Source organism: Falco punctatus, assembly GCF_963210335.1.
Source record: "Falco punctatus genome assembly, chromosome: 19".
NCBI classification, from domain to species: Eukaryota; Metazoa; Chordata; class Aves; order Falconiformes; family Falconidae; genus Falco; species Falco punctatus.
The window spans coordinates 5,708,307-5,727,207 of NC_137599.1; the positions used below are offsets into that span (position 1 = coordinate 5,708,307).

At 60.9% G+C, this 18,901-nt stretch overlaps 1 protein-coding gene across 4 annotated transcripts; it reads right to left on the reverse strand.

The window, feature by feature from the left end:
• Positions 1-3,491: 3,491 nt before the first annotated feature.
• On the reverse strand, positions 3,492-16,589 carry LIMD2 (LIM domain containing 2). 4 transcript variants are annotated; one of them, XM_080369316.1, is made up of 5 exons: positions 16,445-16,589; positions 7,748-7,884; positions 5,162-5,206; positions 4,765-4,904; positions 3,492-4,268 (listed from the first exon to the last, which is right to left on the reverse strand). In XM_080369316.1, exons 2-5 carry the CDS (start codon positions 7,787-7,789, stop codon positions 4,109-4,111), a joined length of 387 nt encoding a protein of 128 aa, XP_080225442.1. In that variant the 5' UTR covers positions 7,790-7,884; positions 16,445-16,589; the 3' UTR covers positions 3,492-4,108. The 4 variants fall into 4 exon arrangements, with proteins under 4 accessions (XP_080225442.1, XP_080225441.1, XP_080225440.1 ...); XM_080369315.1 differs by lacking the exon at positions 16,445-16,589 and adding an exon at positions 11,165-11,322; XM_080369314.1 differs by lacking the exon at positions 16,445-16,589 and adding an exon at positions 9,944-10,097.
• Positions 16,590-18,901: the final 2,312 nt, after the last annotated feature.

An 18,901-nucleotide genomic window follows, 5' to 3' on the forward strand; every position in this document is an offset into this window, starting at 1 on the left:
GGCATGGATGTATATGGATTCTTACTGATTTTTTTTTTTTTCCCCAAAAAAAACAGTTTTTATTATGTGAATCTGTTAGCTTGAATTTTTAGGCTCTGGAAAATGTCCTTTCTTGAGCTAAAAGGCAGGTTGGTAACAGAAGCCTCGTGCTTGCGTGAAAGTGCACAAGAAAGCCGAGGTGTGTGTAACACACACGGAGGTTGTTTGTTGCTCGTCAGCCGTATTGTTTCTTTGGCAGCAAGGCCAGACCTGTGCCCCGGAGCAGAGGAAGCGCAGGTGGCCGTGACGCTGTCTCTGCTGCGGGGTTAGGGCAGGTGTAAGTGCTGCAGCCCCGGTACACCCTGGAGCAGCCCTTGTGCTGCTACTAAAGCTGCTGCTCTCAAGCTCTCATTGCATCGCCTCGGAGCTCGGGAGAGCTGTAGCATCTGCTTTGGCTGCAACTTCTGCTGCTTTTCTGGCTCCTCTGCTGGGGAATAGTTTCCTCTGCAGCTGCTGCACTGCTTTCACTGTGCTGGAGCAGCAAAAAGAAGACCCGACAGGGACCAGGTCGTGACTTGAAAGGAACTTTTAGCTCATCTCAACTGAGTGTAAGCTCTGTGTAGCATCCTCGGGTAGGCTGCAGGCAGAATCTGCCCGCCTGGCCCTTGCTGTGGTGGCCAGATGCTGCAGGCTTCTCCCTGCACCCAGCACCTGGAAGCTGCTGTCCCCGTCTCGCTCCAAACGACCTTTGTCCCCAGCAGGCACAGGGTGCTGCCGTGCAGCGACGCTCAGCCCCACGGAGGGAGCACAGAATGCTCCCCCCACCACTCACAGTTGATGGCTGGCTTCTGGCCGCTCTGAAATTTCAAATCAAAAGCTGTAGTAATGATAGGCAGCTATATATGCCAAGAACTTGCGGTCCTCCTTCTCTTCGCGGGTATTTATGACATTAAATCTTACCCCAGCTGCGGGGTCTGAACATCCCGAATCCATACGTGTGGATTGCCGGTTCGGACTGCCGGGAGGGGGAGGTTGCTGGCAGCTGGAATGGGAAAACATGGCCCTTGTGCTTCAGGATGGAGATCTGAAGGGATTGTTGCAGTAAGAAGTCACCGTGTCTGCCCAGAAGCAGGATTTCTGCATGTGTTCCCAGGTGTGCTAAGGGAGTGGGTGATCCAGAGAGGAGGGTGCCAGCCCCAGTGGCATGGAACTGGCTCTCATCAGCTGGATTTTAACTAAACATTAGGGACAAAGAGACAATGTTTGGGTTTGTTTTGTTTTTTGTTTTTTTTTTTTAATGTCTTGCAGGAAGGTCACAGTTGGAGGCATTTTAAGCTGGGGTTTCTGCAGTGCTGTTTCTCTTGGTTTGCCCTGGGAAGGGGTGCGCTGCCATTTGTGCAGCTGCACCTTTGACACCTATCAGGCAGTTAAGATAAGCTACACATGCTTAAAGCCTCTTCCCACGTGTGTTACCGCCAGGGTTCCCCTGTGTGCAGAGCTTGGCACGTCGGTCAGGGAAGCAGGAGCTCACCACCCGCTGCTGGGCGCAGCCACTGTGCTGGGCGATGCCGCTGTGTCCAACGATGCTCATCAGATTCGCTTCCCTCCCCTGAACCGTGGTGCCCGGGCCAGGTTGTTGCAGCCTGTTTCGGTAACGTCCAGCCTGGTTGTCGGTTCCTGCTCTCAGAATCAGAAAACAGCCACGTACGAGGCTGGAGATCTCACGCCTCGCATGCCTGCATGTGCTCCCTCCGCTTCTGCTACAGCCGTGAGAGTTTGCTGTGCCCATACGAGAAGGGGGTAGGTAGGAACGGCCAGTGCTACTGCCTTTAGACAAAAATCCCAAATTTCAATTTTTTGGAGGTAAGGAGAGAAATGGAACTTCGTTGTTCTTCCTGCTTAACCTTCTCTTTTCAACTGAAAGCCCAACATTTAAAAGCTGGGTTTTTTCTCCTTCCCCTACCCCCAAATCATCTGGTATGTTTAAAAACACTTTGTATCTGATTGCCCGGCCGTGCAGAAGAGAGAGGCGAGGGAATCGGGAAGCGAGAGCAGCAAGAAACAGGAAGTGAAACGGAGAAGGCTGCTTTCATTTTCTAAGCTGACCCTCGGGAGGAAGGGGCTGAAACCCCAACAGCATCACTCGACCCTCGCCGCAGAGCCGCTGCAGGCTGCTCAGGAAGCGGCTTTTGTCCTGGGGTAAATCTGGTGCCCACCCGTCGGTGTGAGGAGCTGAGGCAGCACCTGCACCACGGTGGGGGACCATAAAAGCACTTGGTGAGGCTGAACCTGGCCGGGAGCCCGGTGGGGGTCCCTGCCTGCGGGCAGCCCCTGCGGCGTGGGGCAGTGCAAAGCCTGGGTGCTCCCCGCCCAGAGGAGCAGATGTAAGGCCTTAATTAAAAAAGAGAAATAACGTGTCCAACAGAGGGATGTCAGGCTCCTGGGGTCACCCAGCAGGTATCCTCCCCAGGACCGGGTGGGAGTGCAGCCAGCTTTGCCAGCATGGGCAGCTGTGCCGATGCTGCCCGGCTGTTGGTGCCCACCCGAAGCCCCCGGAGTGGCAGGGGGGGAGGGGTGCTGCAGGGACCAGGGTTAGGGGCACATCCCTACATGTACCATCGGTTCCCCCTGGGACACCTGGGGACTTCCCTGCCCACCTCTTCCCCTCTTCAATCCCTCGCTCTCCCGGTTTCGTGGCGGTGTCTGGATTTTCCCAGGCAGGATGCGCTCGCGGGGGGGCTGGTGGTACCTGTCAGTGATGGAACAGGAGCTCCGCTGCCCATCTCAGGGGCTGTAGCTCTGCTGGGGGGGGGCTGCTGGTTTCTGTGCTGGGGGGGGGCTCTGACAAGCCCAGTTCCCGCCGTACTGGAAAGTTGTGGGGTTCCTGAATGCTTATTACCCTTTCAAGCTGGTCTTACAAATAGTGTGTGGAGGAAGGAGGTAAGTAATAATTAAAAATGGACTCACCTGCTTTCCCTGCATTAGGCTCTCCAGCCTGGCAGGTCTTGGGCTCATTAATTTGTACGGGCTGGGCTATCAAACCTTGCAGCTGGGCAGGTGGGGCTGATCCAGAGCAGAGGGCGTATTGCCCGGCTGTGATGCCCACCCTGCCCCTCACATCGGCTGCAGGGCGATCGGAGCCAGCACCTGCTTGCGGCGCAGGGCAGAGTGTTTGTGGGTACGGCAGGGGAGCGAGGAAGGCGCGGGATGTGCGCACGGCAGCGCGGTGGGTCTGATGCACAGGACAGTGAATTCCCTGTGCGGGTGGTCCGGGCTCCACGTGGAAGCCGGCGTGGGGTTACAGCTGAGCTGTGCAGCTGACGGGGCAGTAAGGCCGGTGCACAAAGTGAAATCAGCCCCCCAAGCCCCCGTCTGCCTCAGTCACGGCACCGCACACCTGTATCCAGGGGTATCACGGGCAGAGGCTCTTTCCATGGAAACTGGGCAGTGAGAGGCAGACCTGGCCACTGCTCCCACCGCCCCGGACCCCCTGGAACAGAGGACAAGGCAGGGAAGGCTCGGAAACCTTGTATTACAAAAATAAAAGAGCGCATGGCGCGGTGTTGCACGCAGAGCGGCCGTGCCCGGCTTCAGCGCGGAACGTACCAATCGAAGGCAAATATAAAAAAGACAGACACTGTTAAACAGGTGCAGGGCAGCATCCTTAAGGCTGAACAATCCCAGCTGAACCGAGCTGATGTAAACCAAGGACCCTCCTTATTCAGAGCCCCAGCAAGGCAGGAGCGGTGTGGCAGGAGTGGGGAGCTCCGCTGTGATTCACGGGCTGGGTTAAGCTCACGGATCCTCTCCTTTCCCACGGTGGCAGGTCTGAAACGTGCCGACAGGGCTGGGATTCCCATAGGGGCGAGTGCCCCTGGTCTGATCTCATCGGTCAGAGGGGCCTGCAGCGAGGGGGCTCCAGGGCTGGGGGCTGTACCCCGGCGCCGCTGCCCTGTCCTTACAGCCTGTGGGATCCCCCCAAGCATCCTCCGGAGAGGGCTGGGCTGCCCCCCTTGCCTTCCCACCTCCAGGCCCTTGCATCCCCTTTGCTTTACATCAGCTCAGTTAGCCCCGGCTCAGCGCTCCGTGCCTCCCTGCTGGGCTCCGGGGAAGGGTCGGCTGGCCCCGCTCAGGCCGACTTGGTCCCGCTTTCCACCTCCTTGTGCACCCACAGCTCCTTGTGCTGCTTGCGCCCGAAGCCCTCGTCGTAGTTGCCTTTGCTCTTGAAGAGCTGCTGGAAGTGGGGCTTGCAGTAGAATTCCCCGTGGAGCGCCGCGTAGCTGCCCAGGCTGGGGAAGGAGCGCAGGGTCAGCTGGGCAGGGGGCTCGGCCGCAGGCGGGGGGAGCGATGGGGCTGGGGGCACCGGGAAGGGGAGGGAAGAGGGGGGAGCGTGCAGGAGGGGACCCTGAGAAAGGGCCAAGTGCTGCCTCCGGCTGGCTCGGGGTGCAGGGGGCTGCCGGGGGTCGCGTTAGGCTCTGGGGGAGGCAGGTCCCACAGTTCGGCTCAGTCTGGGCTCCGTGTCACCTCGGGGGTTTCTGGCTCAGCTCCGTGTCACCCTGGGGCTGCTCTCAAGGGCAAAATGCTCTTCCTCCACGCCGGGTGGGCTTTAGCTGGGACTTAGGACGGGGTGGGCAGATAAGCCCTTTTTTTACTTTCTTTGCTGTGATGAGCAGACTGGGGGTCCCTAGCTCCCAGTGGAGGGGCTGTGGTGGGCAGGTGGGGGCACTGCGTGGAAGGGTCTCCCCCGCCCCGGCTGGGCAGCACCGCGGGCACAGCCTGGCTCACCTGAGCTTGGTGTGGCAGTGCTTGCAGCAGAAGCAGGCGTTGTGGAAGACGAATTTATCCGCCACCAGCCGCTCCATGGGATAGACGGTTTTCTGGCAGGCAGTGCACATCTCCTTCACTTGCGCCTTCAGGCTGAAGGACTGGGGGAGGGGACACCAAAGGGAGAGAGGATGAGGAAGGAGTTGGGGATACACTGTGCCTGGCTCCCACCGCAGCCCCCTCCCCTAATATCCACACTGCCGTTCGCTGGAGCATCGGTCAGCGTGAAGCCGCGCCACCTCCCCTCACCGTCCCTGTACCGCACTGCCGGTGCTGGGCTGGATTGGTGCTTGAGCCGCGGGCTTTTGGTCCTCCCCACCTCGCTGTGAACCACTAGGACATGGTAAAACTGCGGTACCTTGGAGCGCTGCACCGTGCTGCCTCCTGAGTTGTTCTTTGCCTCCTAAGAACGGAAGGAGAAGAGAAATCAAAGTGAGAGCCAGGGCTGAGCAGCCCGGTGCTGAGTTGTACTGGGGAGGAGCAGTGCAGGTCCCCACTGCAAGGGACCTTGGGGCACGCCAGCAGCCCTGGCCCAGCCATCAGGGGCAACTGGTGGCCATCTCTGAACTCACTGGCCCAGGGGCCGTGAACTCCATCGGGTCCCTGTGTGTGAGTTACTTCCTGCGCCATGGTGCTTTTCCCAAGAAGAGGAGAAGGAAGAAAGGAAAATAGGAAAAGAGGAATAAACCACAGACATGTTGCAGAGGAGGAACTGGGCCCCAGCAGGCTGCGGGGCAGAGCAGCCGGCTCTCCCATCCAGCACCGCCCGCGGAGGCTCCGTCTCAGACACAGGAGCACGACGTGGCTTTGTCTTTTCCGTGGCCAAGGTGCAGTAGATCTCTCTTGCTGGTAGCACCCAAGCACAGGTCCAGCGGGTGTCACAGCACAGGTGCCACAGGGCACAGCCCCAGGGTGACAACTCTCCCACTGTCATCTGCAGGCACTGGGTGCTGTCCTGGGCTACCCAGCGCAACATCACGCGTGGCTCAGGACCCACAGCCAGGCACGGCCCCTCAGGGACAGCAAGAGCCACTTTCACAGCGCTGGGGGGTGGTCCCTGGCAGGTAGGGAGGGGGAAGGGGCTTGCTGAGCCGCTGTGGCACAAGCCCCTGGCAAAACCTCTGTGGCCTGCACCAGCAAATCGTCACCTCCTGGCTTATGCACCTACTAATGGCAACGCTGCTTCGGCGCGAGATGCTGCTCCTGCTCCTTCCAGCCAACGTTTCCCCTACGGGGCTGGACAGTGATGATCAACCCTTCTCTTGCTGGAGGTGCACAAGGCTCTAGCAATGCTGCCAGTGGGGGCTTCACCTGCAGTCGGAGGGTGCTATACTGCCAGTTCCCCCAGGGTGTAACTGGGGTGCCCCTCGTCCTCCCGCAGCACGTTGTGGTTGTGCTGCTTTCCCCTCAGCAGATGTTTTGTTTCTGAGTTCCTCGGCTCTCAGCCCGCCATGCCACTGCACACAGGGGAGATGGAGAAGCTCCTTGAGGCCCCACAGGCCCTGGGTGCCCGCAGAGGGGCAGGGGCACACTCGGAGCCGGAGATGCGCTCCACCGGTCCTGCAGCTCGCTGGGGCAGGCGTTGCTCAGGCGCTGCAGCTGCAAAGAGACCGGTGCACCGAGGGGCCTGCACCTCTGTCCCCAGAATTTCAGAGCAGTCTCAGCGCATGCTTTCCCATCTGCAGCTGCAGCAGCTCATCTCCCCAAAAATCCCCTCCCACCGCTTGCCTCGCTGTGCCGCCCCCCGGTCCTGCGTCCTCCCCAGCTGACGGTGCAGGCACCCGCTGGGTCCCACTCAGCCGCCTGCGAGTATTTCACCTGCCTTCGCACTGATGAAGATGCTCCCCTCTTCTTGCGTACAGTCAGGATCAGAGGGGTAGATGCACTCTTAGCCAGGTGGACCAGCCAGGGCTGCTTCCCCACAGGCTGGCTCGCCCTCTGCGCAGCTTGTTCCCAGCGCTGGGGCAGTGTGACCCTAGAGCATCCCCCCGCCGCCTCCTTGTCCTTCCTCTTGCTGCTGGTGTGGCCCTGCTTGGCCAGCGCTGTCCCCTCCCTCTGCCCCCAGGCTGATCTCCCATCCCCGCTCCTCCTGCCTTGTCCTTCCCCATCGTTTCTCCTTTGTATTTTTGGAAAGAGTTCGTCTAAGAGACGCACAGGAAACTCGCGCTCCGCTGAGCTGCTCTTCGGACGTTTCCCAGCTGCTCTCATTGACTGAGGTCAGGGACGTGATTTTCCTCTCACTCCCACAAGGCTGGAGGAGTGAGCCAAAATCAACAGAGGGACATGGGCAGCGAGGAGACTCAGCCCGTGTAAAACCAGTTGCATCCCTTGGCACTGGTAAAACAACCGCAGGTGCTCTCCTGGGGATAGGGTCTAATACGCTGTTTCCAGGCTCAGCTGACCAGAGCTAAGGAAAACGCTGCCTCTTCGGAGCTGGAATACATCCGTTCCCAAGGCTACAGGCAATCCACTGCTGCTCGTCACTTCTCGGCAGCCTTCTGGCTCCGATCAGGCACACTATCTATTTCATATCTGATATATCCTCCCTCAGGGAAGGGCCATATCCTGTCCCAGCAGGAGATGTTCTTGAGCCTTTATGTTTTTCCATCTCCGATCACTCCAATCCTAAGCAGCCCGCATGCTCTCAATTGTGATCACAGAAAGCCATGGAAACACAAACAAACACGGCAACTCGAGATGAGAGCAGGGTGAGCAGCTCCGTACGGACCGGAGCCGGGGCGCTGGCGTTGCAATGCGCTCAGCAAACAGCACCTTCTGCTGGAACATTCCTGTCCTCAGTTTTGTTGGTTGAGTAGCAGTGACCGTGCCTCTGATCACCCTAAAATGTCAGGCCCGAAATAGAGCTTCTGTACGCCACCCTCCATCCCTGAGAACCAAACCCCAGGCTGAAATTCCCATACAACCCGCAGGGGATGCTACGTACATGAGTTGGGGGTGGGCTGGCGGGTCCCGTGGCCTGGAACATGGCTCCTTCCCCTCCTCCGTCTATTTAATCCTGAGCTTGAAGTTGGTGAGCTGGTCTTCCCTGAGGAGGTGTCTAAGACAGACCTCTTGCAACACCTAGAAAGGAAATGTCAACAGGAGCGTGGCTGGTTTCATCACCCCGACAGCGGCGGCTGCGCAGCTCTGCAGGAGCTGGTGCGTGGCAGCAGCGTGCCCAAAGCCTCCTCCGTGGGTCAGTGCCGCCTCTTTGGTCTGGGGGTTTCTGGAGTGATCCAAGAGGTTTAGGCACACCAGACAGGAGGTGCAGGTCTGGAACGACGCGTAGTGTCAGGAAGCTGGCAGATGATCTGGGGCACTGAGCTCAGTAGCTCTGGTCCCGTGCAAAGATACTGGGCTAGGATGGGAGAGGGCTGCCAGGAGCACGAGCAGAAGGTGATGTGACGGCTTCTGCTCCAAACCCACGCGTGGACGGCGATGGCCAGGCAATGGCCAAGCCGTTGGCAGCAAGGCTGCACCCCCCAGACTACAACTCTGCTGTCCTGCCGAGGCAGCAAAACTAGCACCCAGTGTTTCGCTAATGTAGGACCGGTGTTGCTGGAGCAAGGACTGTGATTTTAGTCTAATTTTAGCCCAGAAAAGCCTTGCTGAACTGCGCGGATCACGGCTCAGCAGAGCGAGTGGTGGGGATTCTGTCTTCCCTGGGAAGCCCACGTCGCCTTTCGGCTGAGACCCAGAGGCTGTGGCCTCTGCGTGACATGCCGAGTGCCCGGGAGGATGAGGCTGACAGATCTCAGGCCAATTTCAATGCAACACAGAAAAAAAAAAAAAAAATCCACTAGCATTGCAAATAACCCCTTTTGGTAAAAATTAGCTGAAAAGGCACTGACAGATCCTCAGGGTTTTTTCCCCATCACGTCTTACTTTCAGAACACCCGTAAAAGACGAGGCTCGATAAGACTGTTTTGCATGCTCAAGGCAGAGTTGTGGGGTGACCGAATGATGCCGAGGGGGGAGCAGAGCAGAGCAGGAGGGCGAGGGGGTGGCTGTGCAGCTCTGCAACAACAGGGATGTGCTGGGGGCTGGCAAACCAGCACCACCCCCCCGCCGGTCTGGGGCTGCTTTCTCCTGCTGAAACCTCTCATCCTCATACTGTCACCCCAAAAACTTCCCTGCTGCCCAAAGGCGAGGGTAGACCCCGACAAAGCCCCAGGGCGGGAGGTTGGGGTGCAGGGCCTGGGGGAGGGGATAGCCCCACTGTGCCGATTGCATGGCACCTGGGTCTTGGGGGCTCTTTGGCTGCCCAAACAGTCCCAACACCCAGTGGCTGACGCCAGGCTGGCGCTGAGCCCAGCAAAGCACCCAAATCGGGTGGCTGCTTTCAGAGCTGAGACCTTTGCTGCCGGTCCTGAGCAGCGGCGGGGGAGCTGGGCTTCCCCCCGCCGCCCCGGGGGCTGGCCGGCCCTCCTCGCAAACGTTTCACAGCCTCGTCTGAGAATATGGCTCTGTTTTACCTAAATCATTTCCGTCTCCTCTGCGGTTTGCTTGTTATTTCCTGCTCGCCGAGGGCGGCCGGCAGCACCGGCGGCTGGTGCGGGGGGCTGGGGCAGAGCTGGCCAAGGAGCAGCCCTGGGGTGGGGGCTCCTGTCCCAAGCCCACAGCCCCCCTCTGCCCACCATCCCCTGGGATGGAACCTTCCCCCACATGTCTCCGGGCCCTGCACGGTGCCTACAGCCAGCGCGGACCCCGAGGGGAGCCTGAGGAGCCCAGAGGACCTGGCGTCCCTGCCCCCTGCACACCCCTAGTGTGGATGCACAACCTCCCCCTTTCCACCTGCCTTGCACCTTCTCCCCTGCCTTCACCACAAACGTTTCTCCACCCCGGCTTCCCTTCCTCTTCCCTCACAGCTCATCTTCCTCCCCTGCCCCAGCCACCCTCTCGCCCTTGGTGTCCCCAGTCTCTCCATCATCCCCCCCGGCCCTTCCCCACAAGCACATGCGCCCCGGCTCCTTCCACCTACTGTCTGCTCCTTTGCTTCTCTTGCCCCCAGACCCTGCTCCCCTCCATGCCATCCCACGTACCCTGCCCCGTGGCTTGGTGCTCTCCAGCCAGCCCCATCTCCAGGTCTCCATCCTCTCGACCCCCCCACCTCCCCCCTGCCACCCCGCCGTGCACGTACCCCGTACCCTGCCGGCAGCGCTGCGCCCCCAGCCCGCGCTCCGAGCCCCAGCTCCCCTGGTGGAGCTGCCCTACAGGCATGTGAGTAGAAGTTGCTAAACGTCCTTCCTGCCGAGGGACGGGAGGCGAGAGTAGAAATCTCGAAGGGGAAGGGTGTGCTGAAGCGATAAGGGAAACAGAACAAGTTAGAAACCACAGGAGGGTTTCTAGGAGGCTCCCGGCTGCTGTCGTCGCTCTTCCAAGGGTCATTCCTCCTCGCAGGATGGGATGTGGGCCCAAGGCAGTCAACACAAGCCTCCATGAGTGGAGGGACCCCAGTGGCACCAGCTTTGCTTAAGGACGTGCTGCCACACTAATGCTACGAAGCCCTGACGACGGCTAGGGCAGCCCCCCAGCGTGCGGGGGGGGCTCGCCGACCCTGGGGCGTGCAGGCGGCGTCTGTGACAAAGCAAGCAAGCCAGACCCAGGCGTCCATGGTAGAGGCTGGCACTGTAACCGGTGGACCTGACTTCTCCAAGCCTGTGTTCCCTAAGGCTTTCAGCCACCGACACAGCCCGGGAAGAGCAGGACTGGGGCTGTCCTCTCCTGGTCGCACAACCAGCAGCTTCAGGGGTTTGTCTCAGGACAAGGTGGGCAGGACAAGCCCTTTGCCCTGCAGCCTCCTTCTGCCAACTCCTCCGGGGAGCATCTGATGGCTGGTGTGAATGAAAACATGGACCCTTCACCAAGGGCTCTGGGCTGGTGCCGTTTACCCAGGGAGACAGAGCAGCCTCTGATGGCAGTGCTGGTGGCCACAGCGTGGCAGACGCAGAGTGAGCTCCAGGGACGTGGCACCGCAGCCCGCGGGATACCAGAGTTGGTACCCCCAGCTCTGCCCGCCCAGGTCACCACCAGCAGCTGCTGGTGCCATGTGGAGACCTTCGTGGTGGTCTCAGCAAGCGGGTGTTGGACTCAGGACCCTGGGGCCGGAGCTGGCATGGCAGGGGACACGCGCGAGCAGCCACAGAGGTGCTACGGCTGCCTGTCAGCACTGAGCGGGGAGCAGTGTGGGGTGAGGAAGGCAGCCTTCATCCCAGCTGCTACTCGGCGGCACAGCTCCTGCCCAGCAGCATCTCCCATCCCCTCTCGCCTCCCCGCTCAGCCTGGGGGCAGATGTGGTGAGAGGGAAGCATCTGGGCCGCCCCCCCCAGGAAATTCCCCAATCCCCCCAACAGCGACCCACCTTGGAAGCGCCGCGTTTCCCGCAGCCAGGATGGGGGCCGGGAGCCTTTCCCTGCTCCCCTCGGCAGCGGGGCCACCCGGGCTGCCCCCGCCGCACCAGCCTGCAGCCCCCGCCCGACACTGGCAAGGCCCCTCCGGAGCCGGTGGGTTTCCGGCACGGGGCAGCAGCGTGACTGCGGAGGGCGAGGGGCCCCTTCTGCCATATGGTTCCCATCAGCCGCCCTGTGAAGCGTGTGTTCAGCGCTGGGATCGCTGCACCATTGCCGGAGGCTTTCCCGAAGGCAAAGCGCGGCGTGGGGAACGTGGGCCCCTTCCTCCTCTGTCCCGGGAGGACACGGTGTGTCCCAGCCACCCGGTGAGGCACGGGCAGGGGCTCCGCACCTCGGGGGGGACACCCAGCATCTCCCCTGGAAAGCGTGGGCTGCACCGACTGCCGTGGGGACCGACAGCCCCAAGATCGTGCGCAGGATCGGTGCAGCCCGCACGCATGGGGCGGCCGCTGACCCCAGCCCGTGGTCTCTCCCAGCAGGCGTGCGTGGGGAGGAGGTGGAGAGGAGCGGGAAGAGCCCGACCCCTGAGCCTGGGAACCAGGGGGCTCCCTGCCCGGCTGCCCCACCACTGCAACCCTGGGGCCTGGCGACCGGCCCGCACCATGAGACACAGCCCAGTGCAGAGTCGGCGTCAAACGGGCCAGCACCAGAAGTGGGCACAGCACCGCTGGGGAAGGGGACACGGCATCCCCAGCACTGCTTCGGATTCTCCAGTGTGGAAAGAGACAGTGAGATGCGGTTGGGGGAGGATGGCGGAGTGAGCCCAGCGGTAGTGGCTCCAGCTCTAGCCATGGAAGACCCTAATTCATCTTCAGGTCTTGGCTCCTTGCGTGGCTTCGAGCCAGCCCCTTGACCTCAGCAGTGTATGGGACCCAGGGCAGGTCCCTGCTGGCTTGACACAGGGTAGACCACCCGCAGGAGCAGCTGGGCCACTTCTGCAGCCACCACTACCCTCTTCATCAGGTTTCTGGAGCGCAGCCCCACCAGACAAACCTGCCCCTGCGCGCATCCCACGGCGCAGAGCTACCTTCCACCAGCCTGCCCCACTAATCCGCTTTCCATCCACGTCCTGCGCCCGGGCTGCCTCTTGACAGGCTGCCAGTGGGCAGGAAGTCTGCAGCCGAAATGCTGAGGGATGCTGACAAGGAACAGTTGTGGGGAGGAACAGGGCTGTCTTTGTCAGGGCAACAATGCAGGACCCGCAGAAGCGAGGAGGGAGCCCAAGGGAAACCCCTGCCCACCCACTCTGTTCTCCCACCTTCGCCCCTGCCTCGGCTTGCCTGCCCTGGGGAGGAGATGCGTGGCCTTGGAAGGACCGGGGCCAAGGGGGACTGGGCTGGTCCCCAGCCCCTGCCTCTCAGCGAGGGGGCAGACCGGGCGAAAGGATTCTGCTGGGATTCGTCCATTTTCCAGAAGTGGAAACCGAAGCACGGAGCAGCCCGTTCCTGGGAGCATGGCCGTGGTTAATGGCATCCATTAAAAACCATGGTCTGAAGGGAGCCTCTGCTCCCTGGGATCTGCTGTCTCGCTCGGAGCTCAGGCAGAGCGGGCAGACACAGCAGAAAGCCCGCTGGGAGGATGAGCAGCGCCTCTTTTCCGGGCAGAGTGAAACCCCTCTCAGCGGTGCCAGACGACAGCGCGAGCAGCAAAGGCTGAAAAACCGCAGGTCGGGAGGTTCAGGCTGGACATCAGGCAAAACAGCTTCGCTGGGAGAAAGACTTGGAAGTTCCGCAGCGTGGCACTAATTTGGTGCAATATAAACCGGGTGCAAACAAGCACAGTAGGCAAACAGCATTTCATGCTCCTTCCCTCTCCTTTCGGTTTTTCCATAGGCTCTTCCATAAACCATGCTCCACCTGGAAACCTCACCTTCTGGTTTCCTCATAAATGTATATCCATGTACCGTCCTGCTGGCATTATGTTCCTCATTCTTCTCCCACCATAATATTTACCTCTCAGTGAGATTCATAACGAATAATCGCATTCCTTATTGGTCTGTTTTTGGCAGAAGCCAACCCATTTTAGTCTGTTCTCACAAGGTGGGCTCTCTGCCCCTGCAGCCACCTTGGTGGCCCACTGTGGGTGAGCTGCCCTGGGTGCACCACGCTGATGGAGATCTGACCTTTGGGTGCTGGTACCAATACTTCTCTGACACCCCTGAAAACATCTGGCCTGGCGTGCTCTTCCTCTGTCACCTCTGCCAGGAGTCCCAGATGCTCTTTCTTCTCCCATGCCTTCTGGCTGAGGTCCCTGCAGGCCACGGCAGCACCGCGTGGCAGCTCCCCGGTCTCTGGCACAGCTCTCCTTCAGCATTGCTGGGCCACCGGCCTCATCTCCCTGGTCGCTGAGCTGCTGTCTCTCACCATGCGCAGATCTCCTGACTTCTAGAGGGACTGCTAACAAGGTCAATCCCCCCGATCTTTCCTTGTGGAAGCAGCTGAGCATCCTCCTTCCATTTTGCCGTCTCTTCCCTATCCTCTCTCCTGTCCCCCCCTAAAACAACCATTTCCCTGGGCCCTGCATCAGGGGCTTTCCCCCGCTCCGGGTGCGTAAGACCCGGAATCAGTTATCGCTGCCGAGGAAGATATGGAGCCAAACTGACGTGATCTATGTTAAAACCACACCGCATTTTATTCTGTTTCCCAACCACGTCTTCGATTACTGTTCCAAAAGCTATTCTGGAAACTCACCTTCTACTGTACTCTGATTAATGGAACAGTAATTGCCTGTAATTTCCTCTTTCCCCAAGCATAACCTGTAAATGTGGTGCTGGCTTATCTCCTCTGGTGGAACATCACCTGTAAAACACCAGACATTGGACTGGCATTTCCTACATGGGTTAGCCCATCTCCTGAGCTCCGAGAGCCTCTCCCGAGAGCTCCTGCTGTTTTGCCATCTGCAGACACAGCAAGAGCAGGAGGGAGCCCTGTTCCAGGCACCCCAAAACACAGCACAGCCACTTTCCATACTCACTGCCCCCACTCACTGCCCCCACACCACCCCTGCAAGAGCTGCTGCATCCTCCTGCGTTTGCTGTCCAGAAAAAAAAGAAAAAAAAAGCCACCAAAATTGTATCCATAGGTTGAATCCCTCAAAAGATTGGTCTTTTGCCCTGCCTGTTCTCAGCCTTCAGCTCCATCCTCCCCGTTAGCATCCAAGACGCCATGCAGCCAGGTGCAGGATCCGGGGCTCTGCCAGGGCTCCCTGTGTCTGGAACCCCCTGAGCCGGCCAGATGGAGAGGTTACGGGCACCCCGGCGGAGTGGCAAATATGTCTAAAGTGTGCTTAATATCGATTGCAATAATCCCTTCACCCAGATTTAATGTTTTCCATCCCAGAGCTTTTGCCAACAGCTAGGTAAGCGCTGCAACACCCCCAGATGGCAGATAAAAATGACTTAACTGGAAAGTGAAAGGCAGCCACCTCTGGGGGAACATGGCAGCTGCCTGACAATGGACAACAACCCTGCAAAACCCGAGGATGGGCGACAAGGAAAAGAAAAATTCCACGGCCGTGTGGGGCTGGAGGGGGTAGCTGGGGGCTCACGGGGCTGCCTTGCTGAAGGAAACCAGAAGAGGAACTCCCTTCCCTAATGAGAAGTCTCGTGGGATTTCTGTTGACCAAAAAAGGCCAGGAACCTAGTTTTGAGCTGCATAAAAAAGATGCATCCAGTCACTTTGCGGAGGCCTGGCTCTGAGAGACCCCCACTTCTTAACTGGGGAGTTCCTTCTTGCAGGAATCCCCTTTAAAAAGGATGTTAACGCTGGAGCCGGTTCAGACCAGGTTGGATCGGTTGCCCTACAATTATTTTCTCATCTACGTTAATAACGCTGCAGATGTGCTGCTCCTGGCCCTAAACGCACGACAGCTCGGCTGGGGCACCAGATGTCTTCCCCGCGAGATCCCTCACACGATGTCTTCGGACAAAGCCCAGCTTCCAAGGCACGATCCAGGCTGCTGAATTATCACGTTCTTTCAAAACTGATGCTCACCCCGTGAACAAAAATCAGCAGAAAATGGATCAAAAATATGACTTACAAGGTAGCTTAGCTGGACTCAAGTGATCCAAGGGGATTAAACAGATCAGGCTGGCTCAAAACGTGGTAGTTACAGCATTGGGCTGGGGCTCAGGAGACCTGGGCTTGATTCCCAGCTCTGCTGCTAATTTTTGGGTGACAGTGGACAAATTATTTCATTTCTTCTGTTCCCTTCCCCACGCCCCGGATGAAGACAGAGCTGCTCTTCTTTGTGCAGCCCTGGGAGATCCCTGGCTGCTAAGGGCTATGTCAGAGCTCAGGGTATTTGTGTTGTTATTAAATCTCGCAGTCGTGCAACAGTCTCCCCAGGGAAGTGATGAAAGACCTGTCACAGGGAAGGTTTACAGCCCGGCTGGATGAGGCAGGAGACACACCGCTGAGAAATTAGCGGGTGTTAACGAAGGGGGATAAGGGAGTCGGGATCTAACAGGTTTTCTTCCATCTCTGCTCTTTCTGATCAGCTTAAAATGGATCTGTCCAGCCCCCCCGAGCACGTACTGCAGCACACAACAAAGAGGGAATTACAGCCCAAACGGGGAGCGTGCACCCCAAAACGTTCTGCTCCCAGACACCCACTGCAAGGCACCCAGCAAACGTGGCCCCCACCCGCTCTCATCCCCAGGACACGCTGGGTGCCAGCCCCTCGCCCCCCTGGCTCATGCAGGGGGCTGCCTGCCCCCTCGTCCCGCAGCATCGCTCCCCAGCAGGGTCCGAGCTCCGGCAGCCTCGCCTTGCCCCCGCCTGACCCCGGTGAGGCCACCCAGGGCCAAGAACAGACCCCCTTGTGTCTCCCCCCACCCTGAATCTGCTTCCCACGACCGCCTCGGCCGAGCCTCCTCCCAAAGCAAAAAAAAGTTCCCGGCACATCTGGGTGGGACCTGTTCCCAGGGGGCTGCGCAGGGGGGCACGAGCCCCCCATCTGCTGGGTGTCTCCTGGCCAGCGGGGCTTCTTCCCGGGGCTCTCCCCGTCGTTGCATTCCTCCCTCCTCTCCATCCCTTTCTCTCCAGGCGCCTGCCGCCCTCCCTCCCTCCCTCCCCACCTCTCGGTCTTGCCTTCTCCCCCAGCTCTCCGGCCGCTGAGCAGAGCCCCGGGGTGGCCGAGCCCCTTCACTCCCCTCATCCCGGGGTCCATCATTGTCTCCCACTGAGCCGCCCGCCGCCTCTCGGCCGCGTTGTTCTCCAGCGAAGGCTCACCATATGCCTGGGTCCTCACGGCGATGCCGAGCGAGGTCTCGCCCCGGTGGGTGGGTGGGTGGGTGCGGCGGGGGTCCGGTGGCCGTTCCTGATGGCCGGCCGCTCTGGCTCCCGCTCTCCCGCCGCAGAGGCCGGGGCTGTGGGAGCGGGAGCAGCTTCCTGCGAGCTCCCACGCCGCCTCGCCAGCCCTTTTATCGCCGCTCTGCCCCAGCGATTGGCTCTGGCGTCGCACCGGCTTCCAGCCGCTCGCTCCTTTGTGTGAAGCCAACCTCTAACCTCAGCCCCCCCAGCCCCCCTCTGCCCGGGCTCCCTCCTCCTGGCCACCCCCAGACCCCCCCAGCCGCCCCAACCCCACTGCTAACGCCGCTGACCCCAGGAGCTCTGCCAGCAGCCTCCTGCAATTACCCGCCCGGTGTAATTAGCTTTTGCCCAGCCTCTCCCCCGTGCCCTGCGCGTGCAGGTGGGCTTCGCTCAGGCGGTGGCTGCGGCCTTGGGCTCTCTCTGCCTGGCACCAGCCCGCTCATGCGAGGCTCCCTGTGAGCATCCCAAGCGTCCCGGGGGGATCCAGCCCTCCAGGGTCTGCAAAACCCAAACTCACCCCCCCAGCCGCAAAGCGTTTGCCAAGGAAGGACGTAAGCGGGCAGCAGCCAGAAAGGGGGGTCCCAGTGCTCCCAGCCCCTCACCCACCAGCAGGGCAGGGCTGCGCCCCGAGCTTTTGGCAGTCTACTGGGGGCTGGTGGGAGCAGGGCCATGGGTGGGAGTGGGGCCATGGATGGGAGCCGGGCTGGGGGGTGGGAGCGGGGCCAGGGTGGGAGCAAGGCCATGGGTGGGAATGGGGCTGTGGGTGGGAGCTGGGCTGGGGGGTGGGAGCGGGGCCGTGGGTGGGTGCGGGGCTGTGGGGTAGGAGCAGAGCTGTGGGTGGGAGCGGGGCCGTGGGTGGGAGCAGGGCTGGGGGGTGGGAGCGGGGCCAGGGTGGGAATGGGGCTGTGGGTGGGAATGGGGCTGTGGGTGGGAGCTGGGCTGGGGGGTGGGAGCGGGGCCATGGGTGGGTGCGGGGCTGTGGGGTAGGAGCAGAGCTGTGGGTGGGAGTGGGGCCGGAGGTGGGAGCGGGGCCGTGGGTGGGAGCTGGGCTGTGGGGTGGGAGCGGGGCCGTGGGTGGGTGCGGGGCCGTGGGGTGGGCGCTGGGTCTGTGGGGCAGGTTTCCGCGGGGCCAGGAAAATCCCTGCGGGAGGATCCAGCAGTTTCCCCTGTGCTACCCCGGGGCCTGGGGCCAGGTGGCTTCGGGGGGCTGGGGGTTCCCCAGGAACAGGGCCATAGGCTGGGAATAAATAGGTTAAATATTAATAGCTGAAGCCTGGCGGGAGCTCGGAGGGGCTTTGCTGCAGCGGAGGGAGCCGGGGCGGCCGCGAGCTGGCAGAAAGGCAGAGGGACGCTCAGCTCTGAGGCCTTCATCCCGACCCGCCGTCCCCGCCGTCCCAGGCTACGGGGAGGCCGAAGGCGCGATGGCGCAGAGGGCAGGGTGTCAGTAGCGATGGTGCAGGACGGGATGCTCTGGGTCGGGCTCCTCAGCAGCGTGGTGCTGCCGGGAAGAGCCGGACGCCAGCTGGTGATGGCCCGCTCCAAGCTGGTGGCAGAAGCCAGGGACCTTGGTGTCAGTGTCTGTAATTCCCGGCACAAAGAGCAGGGATGAGGGAGCGATGGCGGTGTGTGCGGGGCACGGCGAGGGCAGTGATGTGATTTCACACCTCTGCCACCCCGCAGTGCCCCAGCAGCGGCCGTCAGGGAAGGCTTGCGGCCACCGGGAGCAAATGACAGAGGACTTTGGCTGGACTGTACAACCCGCCGCGGCCAGGCAGGCGGTCGTACTCGGCCGGGGCTGGTGGGGTCACAGCACTCACGCCCAGCGGGGCACGGGGCCGGGCAGAGCATCGGGCAGGTGTGTGGGGTGCCCAAGCCCCCCGAGCCTGGCACCCACCAGTGCCCTAGGGGTACGGGCGGGGGGCTCGTCCCAGCACCCAGCCGTGGAGGGCACGGGCGGTGCAGAGCTGGGGCTGAGCCCACAGCCCCTGGGAGCTCCCCAAGCAGTGGGGACCCCCGGCAGCTGCTGAGCCCCCTGCGGGCAGCACCAGGCCCCCTCCTCGCCTGCGTGCACGCCCGTACCCACACACACATGCACACACACACAAGCAAACACTCACTGGCATGCTCACGTGCTCTCATACATGTGCATGCACACATGCACACATGCACACTCACAGAAGCACATGCTCGCTCCCACACTCACTGTTCTCACATGTGTGAACGCACACACACACACCCGTGCACACAGCCCCCCCCTGCTGCTCCCCCCCCCCGCGCCACGCAGGTGGGGCTGGGCTCTACGGGGAAGGGGGGGGGGCTGGTGCCCAGCGCCTTTTCCCGTTGCTATGGCGACATGGAAGGCCGCGCCGGGCCTGG